Genomic DNA, 13,034 nt, shown 5'->3' with positions numbered 1-13,034 from the left:
AAATCTACACCAGCCAGCCTAGCCTCCCGCGCCTTCTACGAGCTCACTACTGGTCACCTGAAAACAACAACGAGTTAGGAGTGAGTAATCTAGCATTACTCAGCGAGTTACAATCCCCCACTAACAAACACAACCCCTCGCTATCCCACCCCAAACAATCTAAAGCGAGAAGTTCACCTAATAACACAATTCACTAACAATAAGCAATATTCGAAATACGCAGCGGTAAACAATAGCAAGATAACTAGCATTATGCTAATTACTAGCTCATCACCAAACTCAAACTTGATTTAAACCAGGTTTAATAACCCAAAACACGATATAATATATATAACAAACTCAAGCCCCAGTGACGTTAGGTTCCTCCTTCACTATCGGCAATATCCTATCTCCCTACCACAAAGGCCGGAAGAAGGAACTTTCAACCGACTGCGACCCACAGTCATTCGGGTCACCGCACGAGAGCCCACAGTCCTTCGGGTCACTGCCACATTACTCCGTCGTGTAATACTCAGCCATAGAACATGACCCCGTTCGTCTGAGTCTTCCCCATCCAGCGAATAAGGGGTTTCCTTGAACCCGCTGGGTACGAGGTCTGAAGGAACACTAACTCACCCCAAATATGCCTAGCATTGTGGGTTACACAAATGCTGACGGCCAAAATATAACCAATACTAAACCCGGTAATATAACAAAGGTTTGAAGTAATAATCACAACACAATCAACCATATTCCAGAACCTAGCATAAAGACTAATTCCAGAATACCTAACTATCCACAACTTAGCGATATCATCTAAGTATTCAGTATTCGCTAACTAACCAATCAACCTAACCATTAACATGCTACTACGGTTCTCAAGCAATAACAAGCATGCTATCAACTCAATCAACATAATCTCAACTATTAACTAATCAAACCGTTAATCAGTTAGACCTGGCCTCTTGCCATGATCCAACTTCCAAGTAACGGGAACCTGCATGAAAACAACTCAGCAATCAATTGATCATAACTCACAGTTTTTGGTTGACCGTGGCCTTGACCCCAAACTTGACTTCTGCGATCCGAACCATTCCTGACATTCTCAAGTAGACCCACGTCAAGCCTGGTCTTGAACTGATCTCCACTAGAACTGATCTCTCTTCAGTTGAACAGAACGTTCTCCAGGTGCTGACTCAAAATCGGCAGAGTAACTATTCTTGAAAACTGCCTAAATCGCTCGAAAACTATCAACACTCGATCTTTCTTTCTTTGCTATCTCTCTCACGCTTTGAACTGAGTTTAAAGTGTTCTGAATGTGTTCAAATGAGAGGGGGTCGTGGGCTATTTATAGGAAAGAGCAACCAATCAGGAACAAGCCGTGTGGCAGCCCGTGTGTCGCTTCGCATGACTCCGGACGCATGTGCGGCGACACCTTGTGCTCTACATGGCTGGCTGCATTTCTCAGTCTCATGCAGGATGAAACCATTCCCTCTACCTGTCTGAATGCATGGCCTGGCTCCATGCAAGGAGACACCATGTCCTCCACATGTCTGGCCGCATGGCCCGGTCGCATGCATCACAACACCTCGTGCTTGGCCGATCCACCTCGTGCTCCACATGTCTACTTGCATGTACAGGTTGCATGTACTGCAGCACCTCCTTCTTCCCTTGACACACACACACACACACACACACACACACACACACACACACTGCCAGGAGCTTGCCACCACGTCCTGAACACACACATCAAGCCCTCTCGAGCTTCTCGGTCAATTCGGCCGATTTCAGCCTTCCGGTGAATTTTTGTCCAGCGATCAATCCCTAATATTTTTCTACGCCCGTTCTGATGGCCTGAGTATTTTTAATAAACCCCACTTGGACTCTGATCTTGAGGAAAAATATTTCCCGAGCTTCCGGCTTCTTCGAAAAATTTCGTAATACCGAAATTTAGGGTTTTTTGCCCAATTTTCGGTCTTCCTGTTGTGCTTCCAGAAGTGTCTTGCCTCAAACGTCATTTGAATCAATCTACTACATTTTCTGATCATTGTCTAGTGGCATACTTGACTCATGGTTTAGACAAAACAATCTGATCGTCCGCGACTCGACCACCCAAAAGATACTCGACCAATCTCTTTTTTTTAAGGGTTTCTACATTCTCCACCCCCCCCCCCCCCCTTAACAGAATTCATCCTCGAATTCTAAGGGTCTGAGGGGACTCCTTCTTCCATCACAACGTAATCTCGAAAAACTCCGGGTTGTTTTAAAATCTCACTTCATCCTCCCAAGTAACATGAATCCTGTTTTGTCTTCCCCAGAACACTTGCACTTGAGCAATCTCATGATTCTTCAGCTTCCGGATACGCCATTCTCCCAATCTGATTGGTCCTTCCGGATATGTAAGGTTTGTCCTCAACTCCTCTACTCTCTCGGGTTCAACAGCACTTGGATCCCATATATGTTTCCGAAGCATGGAAACATGAAATACAGGATGTAGATACATATCCGCTGGAAGATCCAAACGGTAAGCTACCTCACCAACCTTCCCGATGATCTTGTACGGACCAATGAACCTGACCGCAAGTTTCCCGACCTTTCCAAATATGTCCTTCCCTTTCTGTGCAGTAACCTTCAAATAGACCCAATCTCCTATCTCGAAAGTTACCTCTCTTCTGGACTGGTCTGCGTACTTCTTTTGACGGTCCTGAGCCTTCTTCATGTTGGCCTGAATCGTCTCCAGCTTAATCATGGTCTCCTGAACAATAGGTGACCCAAACATTGTTCTTTCGCCCACTTTCGTCCAACAAATAGGCGTTTTTCATGGCCTTCCGTACAACGCTTCATAAGGAGACACCCCTATGCTTGAATGATGACTGTTGTTATACGAGAACTCGACCAACGGTAAATGCTTCTCCCAAGTTCCTGCCCAATCGAGAATACACATCCGAAGCATGTCCTCGATGGTTCGAATGGTTTTCTCCGTTTGGCCATTTGTTTCTGGATGGAACGCCGTGCTTCTGAACAGTTTAGTTCCCAAGCCTTCTTGTAGTGCTTCCCAAAATGATGCCGTGAACCTAGGGTCGCGATCTGAGACGATGTCTGAGGGTACACCATGTAACTTCACGATTTGGTCGACGTACAGCTCGGCCAACTCTTCAACTTTATCAGTGTCCCGCATAGGCAACAAGTGTGTAACCTTGGTTAACCTATCCACAATCATCCATATCGAGTTGTTCTATCTACCTGGAGCAGTGTGTAATCCGGTAATGAAATCCATTGAAATCGAGTCTCATTTCCATTGAGGTATCGGAAGACTTTGTAACAATCCTCCTGGTACTTGATGCTGCTTGACCTTGACTTGTTGACAAGTTGCACACTGAGCAACCCATTGCGCTACTGACCTCTTCATGCCCGACCAATGATAGTATCTTCTCACGTCTTGGTACATCTTCGAACTTCCAGGATGGATACTAAGTAAAGAATGATGTGCAATCCTTAGTATCTCATCTCTCAGCCCTTGTCCTTTAGGAACCGTGATCCTCCCATTAATTAGCAAGGTTCCATCCTCTGCCAAGTAGTATCCCGCATTATTTGGCCTGCCTTGTCCTCTGAGTTCCTCAGCGATCTTCAATAGCTTCTCATCCTTAAGTTGTTCCTCTCGAATTCTCTGAATTAAGCTGGCCTGATTCACCGCTTGAAGTCCCAATGGCTCGCTTGTCTGCCCTTCCAAAATGACTGTGGGAACCGAAATTCGCACTGTCGATTTCCGTTTAAATAAGGAAACTAGGAAAACCCTAATTTCCCAGAGGTCCCGGATATTTGCTAATACCACACGTCAAGCAATCAGAACACGAGAATAACAATGATAAAGTATAAGAAATCAAAAAGAGAGCAAAGTGTATCTTATTCCGAATCCGCGTTTGAGCGTTACAACAAGGTAAGTGCCTGGGCTACGAGAGCTGTCGGCGAGATTCCTAGTTCTAAAACCCTAAGACGGCAATAACCTAATTGAGTCGCATCTCGAATAACAAAAACGGAAATATGCCTAAATTGCTCTAAGTGCTAAGTTTGCTCTGAAAAGTCTCTCTCCCATGCCTCTCGCCCAGGACTCCTTATATACTCGCTTTTACGCTTGTACTCTTCTGCCCTTAAGCCGTCATAGCATAAAATGAAGATATTCCATTTTTTCCGATCTTCGTGTTTATCCTCAAAATATCGTATTTATCCGCGGAAACTTGACATTTATCCTTCCTTGGGCGCAAAACGTAAACCGTGCTACGGTCGCACGGTTTACGGGCTTTTGGTTAAGAAATCGTAAGATGGGCCTCGAGTCGTGTTTTAGATCCCTTTGGGCCGTCTTCCGACTCGAAGCGTTTACTACGACTTCTTTCGATAAAGAACGAACTTTCCGCGGTTTTAATCCGCAAAGTTTGATCGATGATTTAGAATAGCGAAAAACATGATCCGAGTTTGCTACGGTCTTCGGGAGATAGCATCAAAGGATAGACGAGAATGCATGGACTGACGTCGTATCGTCGTTTCGGAAGAGCTCGGTCGCTACGTAGGGACCGAGCGGGACGAACGCTCGGTCACTACGTAGCGACCAAGCTTTGACTCGAGCCCGGTCGCTACGTAGCGACCGAGCGGGACAAACGCTCGGTCGCTACGTAGCTACCGAGCTTTAGCTCGAGCTCGATCGCTACGTAGCGACCGAGCGGGACAGACGTTTGGTCGCTAGGTAGCGACCGAGCGGGACGGACGCTCGGTTGGTACGTAGCAACTGGGCTTGGCTCGAGCTTGGTCGCTACGTAGCGACCGAGCGTGGCGTGTTTAGTCGCTGCGTAACGACCTTTTTTCGAGTTCTCGTCGGACGTCTCGTTTTTCCTCCGCAAAGCTTTTCATAAGAAAGAATCTATTTCGAAAAAGTATTTATCGGAGAAAATTCTCATTTTCTTCCTCGGACGTTTTGAATGTTAACTTCGTCGTAACCGTTTTTGACCCCAACAGTTAGCCCCCCAGCTCGTTAGAGTCGTGACTCTAGCGGGCGGATTAACGATTTTGGCAAGGTTAAGCGTATTGGACGAAGTTTACACTTTAAACTCCGCGGAAGAAAAATCATCGAGACAATATGTGTGTTAAAGATATGAATTCCGAACCCATAACTCTATAAGTAGTGAGCTCTTGTCATTCATTTTCTTTACACCTTCCCTTCTTCATACCTTCTAAAACCTCTCTAGCTCCAAAACTATTGCTTTCAACATGTCTTCCTCCCAAGGTGACAAGAGAGATTCCGACGTCGAGATGGGCGAATCCACTTCTCCGGCTCCGGTTCCGACTTCTCCGACTGAAGCGCCGGCTTGTGTTGCTGGTCATCTCTCCTTCCGAGAGAAACTAGTTCGTCGCCAAGCCGAGAAGGAACTGGTTCAAGCTGGCTCCGAGTTCCCGTCTTCTTCTGCGCGGGTTGTTGCCCCGGGTCATGGGACCGAGGTTCCGCCAGACGTAAGAATTCTTGCCGGCTCGGGCGTTCCAGACGCTCAAGCTCTACCTGCCGGATCGTCCACGACTCCGATCCTTGTCGAGGATAAGGAGAGGGCCGCTGACTCTATGCCTCCTCCTCCGGTCAGGAAAGAAATCGTTCTAGCATTGCGCGCTCCTAGGGCTGTCCCGGTTGCTCAGCCTAAGGGCCGGAAGAGGAAGCTTGCCAAGAGTGGTGACGGGGAATCTTCGCAGCAAGGAGTATCGAGCATAGCGTCGGGACTTCGCGGAAAGGTTTGTTGCTCACTTGATTTCTCGATCGTTTCATGTACATTCTCTCTCGGACTTAGTTTTAATTTTTTTTCTTTTTGCTCGCAGTTCATGTCGTTGATCGATGGGATGATCAGCGAGTGCGGTTCTGAGACCAGTCGTCTTGCTGGGGAGTTGGTGGAGCTTCAGGGTATATGGTCTGAAACCGAGGCCATGCTGACGGCTGTCAAGGATTCTTATTCCGCGAAAGTGTCGAAGCTCGAGGTCGCGATAGGGGAGCTCGAGAGGGACCTCGGGAAGACGGCGAGTTCCTTGCTTAAGGAGAAGATGGCCAGGAAGGCCAAATCTTCGGAGGTGCGTCGGCTCCAGCGTCAGATCGAGGGCGACGCGGGACTAGCAAGCCGCGGGATCCAAGAGACCACGGATGCTCTTCGCTCAGAGTTTCAGGCTCGCTTGGTGAAGATTTCTGCTTTTCTGGGTTCCCTTGAGGGTATCCGGAGCAGGGACTTAGCTTTGGCGACGATTGAGGGCGGGATAGCCGTGGTTCAGTCGTTCCGGAGTGAGACTCCCCCGACCTTGGAGGCTGAAGAGGCCCGACTGTCCGGCTGTAGGGGAGATATGGCGGCTGTGGATTGAGATTTCGATCTCATCCTGGCTGACCTGAAATCCGTGTGCTTCCTTCCGACGTGTTCAGAAGACCCAGAGGGGAAAGACCCGATGGTTGGAGAAAATGGAGGTGACGCTGCTCCAGGCTCGGACGAGGCGACATGTGAAGAGGGGGCATGAGTTCTGAGGATGACTTGGGTTAGATCTCTTGCGAGAGATTTGTTTTTTATGTTTTTATGTTTTGGCCTTAAATGGCCTTATTTCATGTTTCGGGACTGGCCGTGTGTGGCTTTGAATCCCTGCCGTTCTGCGGCTTTTTATGATGAAATAATCAAGTGGTACTTTTTTATGAGTTAGTGTATAGTGGGGAAGGAAGGTGATGAGTTGTCGTCTCATATCCTTCTTAGATTGTGAAATGTTTCATTCGAGATCTGTTTCGAGAGTTCCTCCGCGAGATTTAGGATTCGCTCCGCGAGATTTAGGATTCGCGGGATACCTGAAGATGTCGAATATAAACATAGAGGCATGGTTTTGGGATCTCGTATCTTTTTGATATCATGCCTTGAGATGTTAGACCAGTGCGTTGGGTTTAGTGCAAGACCTAGGTTTACTTTCGGTTTTAAGATTTATGCGGTGACCAGTCGGCTATCGATTTATCTGTCGCGATTTTAACCTGATTTGTATCGATTTAAAGTCCGCGATAGGTTCTCGGCTTACATGACTGGTTTGATACGAATCGAGCATCTCTCCGGAGACAATATTTAAGCCAACCGGAAGTGCTGGACCAAAATTTTAGATTTCTTTGTGTCGGATGTACGAGAGTTATCTTTGCGAGATGACTATGTCTGTTTAGGACGTTTGCGAGTTCGATATGATCAGCATCGGACCTGGCGACAGATGACGCTGTTTTGAGTTTTTTGCGCAATATATGTGTTAAAGTGTACTTGTACATGAAAGTTTTTTTGACGGAGGTTCCGTTTTTCGTCGTTCGGAAGAAATAACTCTTGGGGCATCTCTTGCAATGTCTCACGATGCTAAAGGTTGCTTCTTCCTAACGGCTGAATGATTTGCGAGTAAATAATTCGCTTGGTTAAGATGAGTTGGAAACATCAGGGGTGTGGTTAGATGTTTTTGAATTTGAGAGTATACGAGTATACGTATCCACTCCCCCCCCTTTTTTAATGAGGAGGGACAGCTGAATTTGTCTTTTGACAAACTGCCTACGTACTCTTTATGGAGATCAAGCCGTCTCGTAGTTCGGTGATTGCGACTTGGTTTGTTTAGTGATAGTATTTTTTGAGATGCATCGCGTTCCAGGTCCTAGGAATTTTTACGCCTTGCATGTTGGCTATCTCGCAGGAGCCTAATCGGACGACCTTTTCGATTTTATAGGGTCCTTCCCAGTTTTCTCCAAGTTTTCCCGCGTTTTGTTCGGCGGTGTTTTGGAAGACTTTGCAAAGGACCAGATCTCCTTGATTAAACCTACGATTCCGTACATTGGAATTATAGTATTTTGCAGCAGCGTGTTGGTAATTTTGGATTCGGATGAGCGCTTGATCTTGGCGCTCGTTAATGAGATCGAGGTCATCCAAGAGCATGGCATCATTGAGTTCCTCCCGTTCGGGTAGTAACCTTCTTCGAACACTGGGGAACTCTACTTCCGTGGAAATCATGCATTCCGTGCCGTACACTAGAGCGAAAGGAGTTTTTCCCGTTGCTCGCCTTGGTGTGGTACGGTGAGACCAGAGGACACCCTCGAATTCGTCGGCCCACCTGCCTTTTTTGGCCTCTAGGCGTTTCTTCAGTCCGTCGAAAATGGTTTTGTTGATTGTTTCAGCTTGTCCGTTGCACTGCAGATATCTGAGAGTTGACTTGTTGAGTCGTATCTTCCATTTTTCGCAGAATGCCTCGAACCGGGTGGAGATAAACTGAGACCCATTATCGGTTACGATTTCGTAAGGAACTCCATGCCTACAGATGATGTTTTTCCATACGAAACTTTTGACTTGGACATCTTTTATACTTGCGTATGAGTCTGCCTCTACCCATTTTGAGAAAAAATCGGTGAGGACTAGAAGGAAACGCTTTTGCTTTTAATTATGAAGAGGTCCGACAATATCCATGGCCCAGCGCATAAAGGGGTAAAGCGATGTGATGGAGGAAAGAACTTTGGCCGGTTGTCGGATGGTTGGAGCATGTCTTTGGCATTTTTCTCATTTTTGGGTGAACTTCTCGCAATCTCCGATCATCGTTGGCCAGTAGTATCCATGGCGTTTGATTTTCATAGCTAGCGATCTTCCACCGGAATGGTTGCCGCAGGAACCGGAATGTACTTCCTCCATTACTTTTCTTGCTTTTTCTCCTTCGAGACACGTCATAAGTGGTCCGGAGAATTTCCATTTGTAAATTTCACCGTCCACTGTTACGTAGCGCGCGGCCTGTGTTTGGACTTTGCGGGCTGCCCATTTTTTGGTGGGCAGTTGCCCGTCGATAATATAGTCTCGAATTGTCTGAATCCATGGGGTATCGCAGCCGTAATCAGATTGCTCTGATTGCGGTTGTATCGTAACTTCTTCTTCCCCGTCATCTTGACCTTCTATGAGGTTGACGACGATTGGTGGTCCGATGCTCAGGTGCTCGATGAACTCGACTGGAATTACCCTTTTAAGTGCCGGGTTGGAACTTGATGCTAGGGCCGCGAGGGCGTCTGCCTGGACGTTCTCGGAACGGGGGACTCGCGTAAGGGCAAAACAGTCGAAGTCTTGAGCTAGACTTTGGACCAGTTTGAGGTACGCGTCCATCCGTTCGTCTCTGGCTTCATACTCTCCGCTGAATTGACTGGCCACTAACTGGGAGTCGCAGTAAGCGTGGAGGTTACGTATCTTTAAGCCGTGAGCCAAACGTAGCCCTGCGATGAGTGCTTCGTATTCAGCCTTGTTGTTCGAGGCGTGGAATTCCAGCCTGAACGATTGCTCCAAGATCTCGCTCGTTGGAGATCTGAGACGGATTCAGATACCCGATCCTTGCTTGGATGAGGATCCGTCAACGTGGAGGAGCCAGGTGGAATTTGGTTCCTCGTTGGTTATGGTCCCCGTTGGTAGTTCGACCAAGAACTCTGCGAGCACTTGTGATTTTGCGCTTGTCCTTGGTCGGTACTCGATATCGTATTCGCTCAATTCGACTGCGCACTTGGCCACTCGGCCCGACTGACTCGGGCTATGCAGACTTGTCCGTAGGGGAAAGGTCGTGAGGATGACGATCGTGTGGGATTGGAAATATGGTCTTAGTTTACGGGCCGATGTTACGACCGTGCATGCTAATTTTTCCATTAACGGGTACCTAGACTCGGCATCCAGCAAGGTTTTGCTTATGTAGAAAATAGGTTTCTGCTCCCCGCGTTCTTCCCTGATTAGGACTCCACCCACGGTCGTTGCTGACACAGCGATGCATAAGAATAAAGGCTCCCCTTCCACGGGTTTTGCGAGGACTGGAGGAGTAGCTAAATAACGCTTCAGCTGTTGGAAGACGTTTTCGCATTCTTCCGACCATTCGAATTTTTTATTTCCTCGCAAGACATCGTAGAAAGGCAGGCACTTGTCTGTTGATCGTGAAATAAATCAGTTAAGCGCTGCGATCCTGCCGGTCAGCCTTTGGACTTCCCGCTTGTTTTTTGGAGAAGCCATCTCGATCAATGCGTTGATCTGTTTTGGATTTGCTTCGATGCCGCGGTATGTGACTAGGTAGCCGAGGAATTCCCCTGATGCCACAGCGAATCTGCATTTTGTCGGGTTGAGCTTCATGTTATGGGAATTTAACTGCGCGAAACATTCCTCGAGATGTGACACGTGATCCTTTGCTTGGAGGGATTTGACAAGCATGTCGTCGATATAAACCTCCATCGTTTTTCCGAGTTGTTTGGAGAACATTTGGTTCACGAGTCATTGGTAAGTTGCACCAGCGTTCTTGAGGCCGAAGGGCATTACCTTATTGCAATAGGTTCCGCGATCGGTAATGAACGCAGTCTTCTCGCGATCATCGGGGTTCATCCTAATTTGATTATAACCTGAGAAGGCGTCCATGAAGGATAAGAGCTCGTTGCCCGATGTTGCTTCTACCAATCGATCGATATGTGGTAGAGGGAAACTATCCTTCGGACATGCTTTGTTTAAGTCGGTAAAATCCACGCAAACTCGCCATTTCCCGTTTTTCTTTTTGACTACTACAGGGTTGGCAAGCCAGTCTGGGTATCTTACTTCTGTTATCGACCCGACTTTAAGCAATTTTTCGACCTCGTTGTTTACTGCGGAAGCACGTTTGGGTCCTAGCTTCCGCCTTTTTTGTTTGACGGGTTTGAACGTTGGATCGATATTCAGCTCGTGACACGTTATGTTAATGTCGATCCCTGGCATAAGTATTGAGATTCTTTTGAAGACAGGTTACGAGTTCTGTCCTCAAAGGCTCGCGGAGATTGGCTCCGATCTCGACGCAGCGTTCCGGAAATGCTTCGTCGAGACAGATTGTTACCACGGGTTCACAAGTTGGCTCGCGTTTTTCATCCAGGGCCGCGATGTTACGAGATTGCCAGAAGAGTTCCGCTGAATCCTGACTTCGCGTATCTTCGTTGGAGATCTTTTTCTCCACTTTTCTAGGAGTGATCTCGAGGACCGGTCTTTTTCGTTTTAGTTATGCGGCGAAACACACCTGTGATACTCTCGGATTTCCCCATATTACCTCGACTCCGTTAGGGGTCGGGAACTTGAGGCAAAGATGGTAGGTTGATGGGATAGCACACATGGCGTTCAACCATGGCATTCCCATGATAACGTTGTAAGATGCGGGACGGTCAACGACTAAAAACTCTGTGACTCTCGTCACGGTTCCGGCTTTGACAGCGAGATTAATGGATCCGTAGGCCATGGTCGTTTCCCCCGAAAGTCCCAGCAGTGGGCTAGGGTATTTAGCCACTTCGGATTGATTGATCCCCATTTTTTCGAGAGTATCTTTGAAGATGATATCGGCCAAACTTCCGGTGTCGATTAGCACCCTAGCGACGTCGATATCGCGAATCGTCAGCTCGACAACAAGGAGATCGTTCCCGGACGTCGAGTCTTGCATATCGTTCCTGATCGTTGAGTGGCTTTTGCGGGTTAGATTGATCTGTAACCCCCCCCCCCCTTTCTTGCGCCAAACTGTGGGAACCGAAATTCGCACTATCGATTTCCGTTTAAATAAGGAAACTAGGAAAACTCTAATTTCCCAGAGGTCCCGGATATCTGCTAATACCACACGTCAAACAATCAGAACACGAGAATAACAATGATAAAGTATAAGAAATCGAAAAGAGAGGAAAGTAGATCTTATTCCGAATCCGCGTTTGAGCGTTACAACAAGGTAAGTGCCTGGGCTTCGAGAGCTGTCGGCGAGATTCCTAGTTCTAAAACCCTAAGACGGCAATAACCTAATTGAGTCGCAGCTCGAATAACAAAAACGGAAATATGCCTAAATTGCTCTAAGTGCTAAGTTTGCTCTGAAAAGTCTCTCTCCCATGCCTCTCGCCTAGGACTCCTTATATACTCGCTCCAAGGTCGGTTTACGCTTTTACTCTTCTGCCCTTAAGCCGTCATAGCATAAAATGGAGATATTCCATTTTTTCCGATCTTCGTGTTTATCCTCAAAATTCCGTATTTATCCGCGGAAACTTGACATTTATCCTTCCTTGCGCGCCAAGCGTAAACCGTGCTATGGTTTACGGGCTTTTGGTTAAGAAATCGTAGGATTGGCCACGAGTCGTGTTTTAGGTCCCTTTGGGCCGTCTTCCGACTCGAAGCGTTTACTGTGACTTCTTTCGATAAAGAACAAACTTTCCGCGGTTTTAATCCGCAAAGTTTGATCGATGATTTAGAATAGCGGAAAACATGAACCGAGTTTGCTACGGTCTTCGGGAGATAGCATCGAATGATAGACGAGAATGCATGGACTGACGTCGTATCGTCGTTTCGGAAGAGCTTGGTCGCTACGTAGCGACCGAGCGGGACGAACGCTCGGTCAATACGTAGCGAACGAGTTTTGGCTCGAGCCCGGTCGCTACGTAGCGACCGAGCGGGACGAACGCTTGGTCGCTACGTAGCGACCGAGCTTTGGCTTGAGCTCGATCGCTACGTAGCGACCGAGCGGGACGAACGTTTGGTCGCTACGTAGCAACCGAGCGGGATGAATGCTCGGTCGCTACGTAGCGGCCGAGCGGGATTGACGCTCAGTCGCTACGTAGCGACCAAGCGGGATGGACGCTCGGTCACTACGTAGCGACTGGGCTTGCCTCGAGCTTGGTCGCTACGTAGCGACCGAGCGTGGCGCGTTTAGTCGCTGCGTAACGACATTTTTTCGAGTTCTCGTCGGACGTCTCGTTTTTCCTCCGCAAAGCTTTTCGTAAGAAAGAATTTATTTCGAAAAAGTATTTATCGGAGAAAATTTTCATTTTCTTCCTCGGACGTTTTGAATGTTAACTTTGTCGTAACCGTTTTTGACCCCAACAATGACCAACTTCACTTGTTTCAACTCCTGGTTCAACAGCTCCACTTCTTTCTCTAAATCTATGTCAAACTTTCTTCGACTTAAGGCGTCCGCAACAACATTCGCTTTACCAGGATGGTAGCGAATCCGTATGTCGTAGTCTGCCACAAACTCCATCTACCTACGCTGGT

At 47.5% G+C, this 13,034-nt stretch overlaps 1 protein-coding gene across 1 annotated transcript; it reads right to left on the bottom strand.

The window, feature by feature from the left end:
- Positions 1–2,800: 2,800 nt before the first annotated feature.
- On the bottom strand, positions 2,801–13,020 carry LOC117126083. The gene is made up of 3 exons (XM_033273472.1): positions 12,975–13,020; positions 3,384–3,717; positions 2,801–3,188 (listed from the first exon to the last, which is right to left on the bottom strand). Exons 1-3 carry the CDS (start codon positions 13,018–13,020, stop codon positions 2,801–2,803), a joined length of 768 nt encoding a protein of 255 aa, XP_033129363.1.
- Between the last annotated feature and the right edge of the window lie 14 nt (positions 13,021–13,034).

The sequence above is a fragment of the Brassica rapa genome, chromosome A06 (genome assembly GCF_000309985.2).
Source record: "Brassica rapa cultivar Chiifu-401-42 chromosome A06, CAAS_Brap_v3.01, whole genome shotgun sequence".
Taxonomy (NCBI): domain Eukaryota; kingdom Viridiplantae; phylum Streptophyta; class Magnoliopsida; order Brassicales; family Brassicaceae; genus Brassica; species Brassica rapa.
The sequence above is the reverse complement of the archived record's forward strand: the minus strand, read 5'-3'. Positions and strand labels throughout refer to the sequence as shown.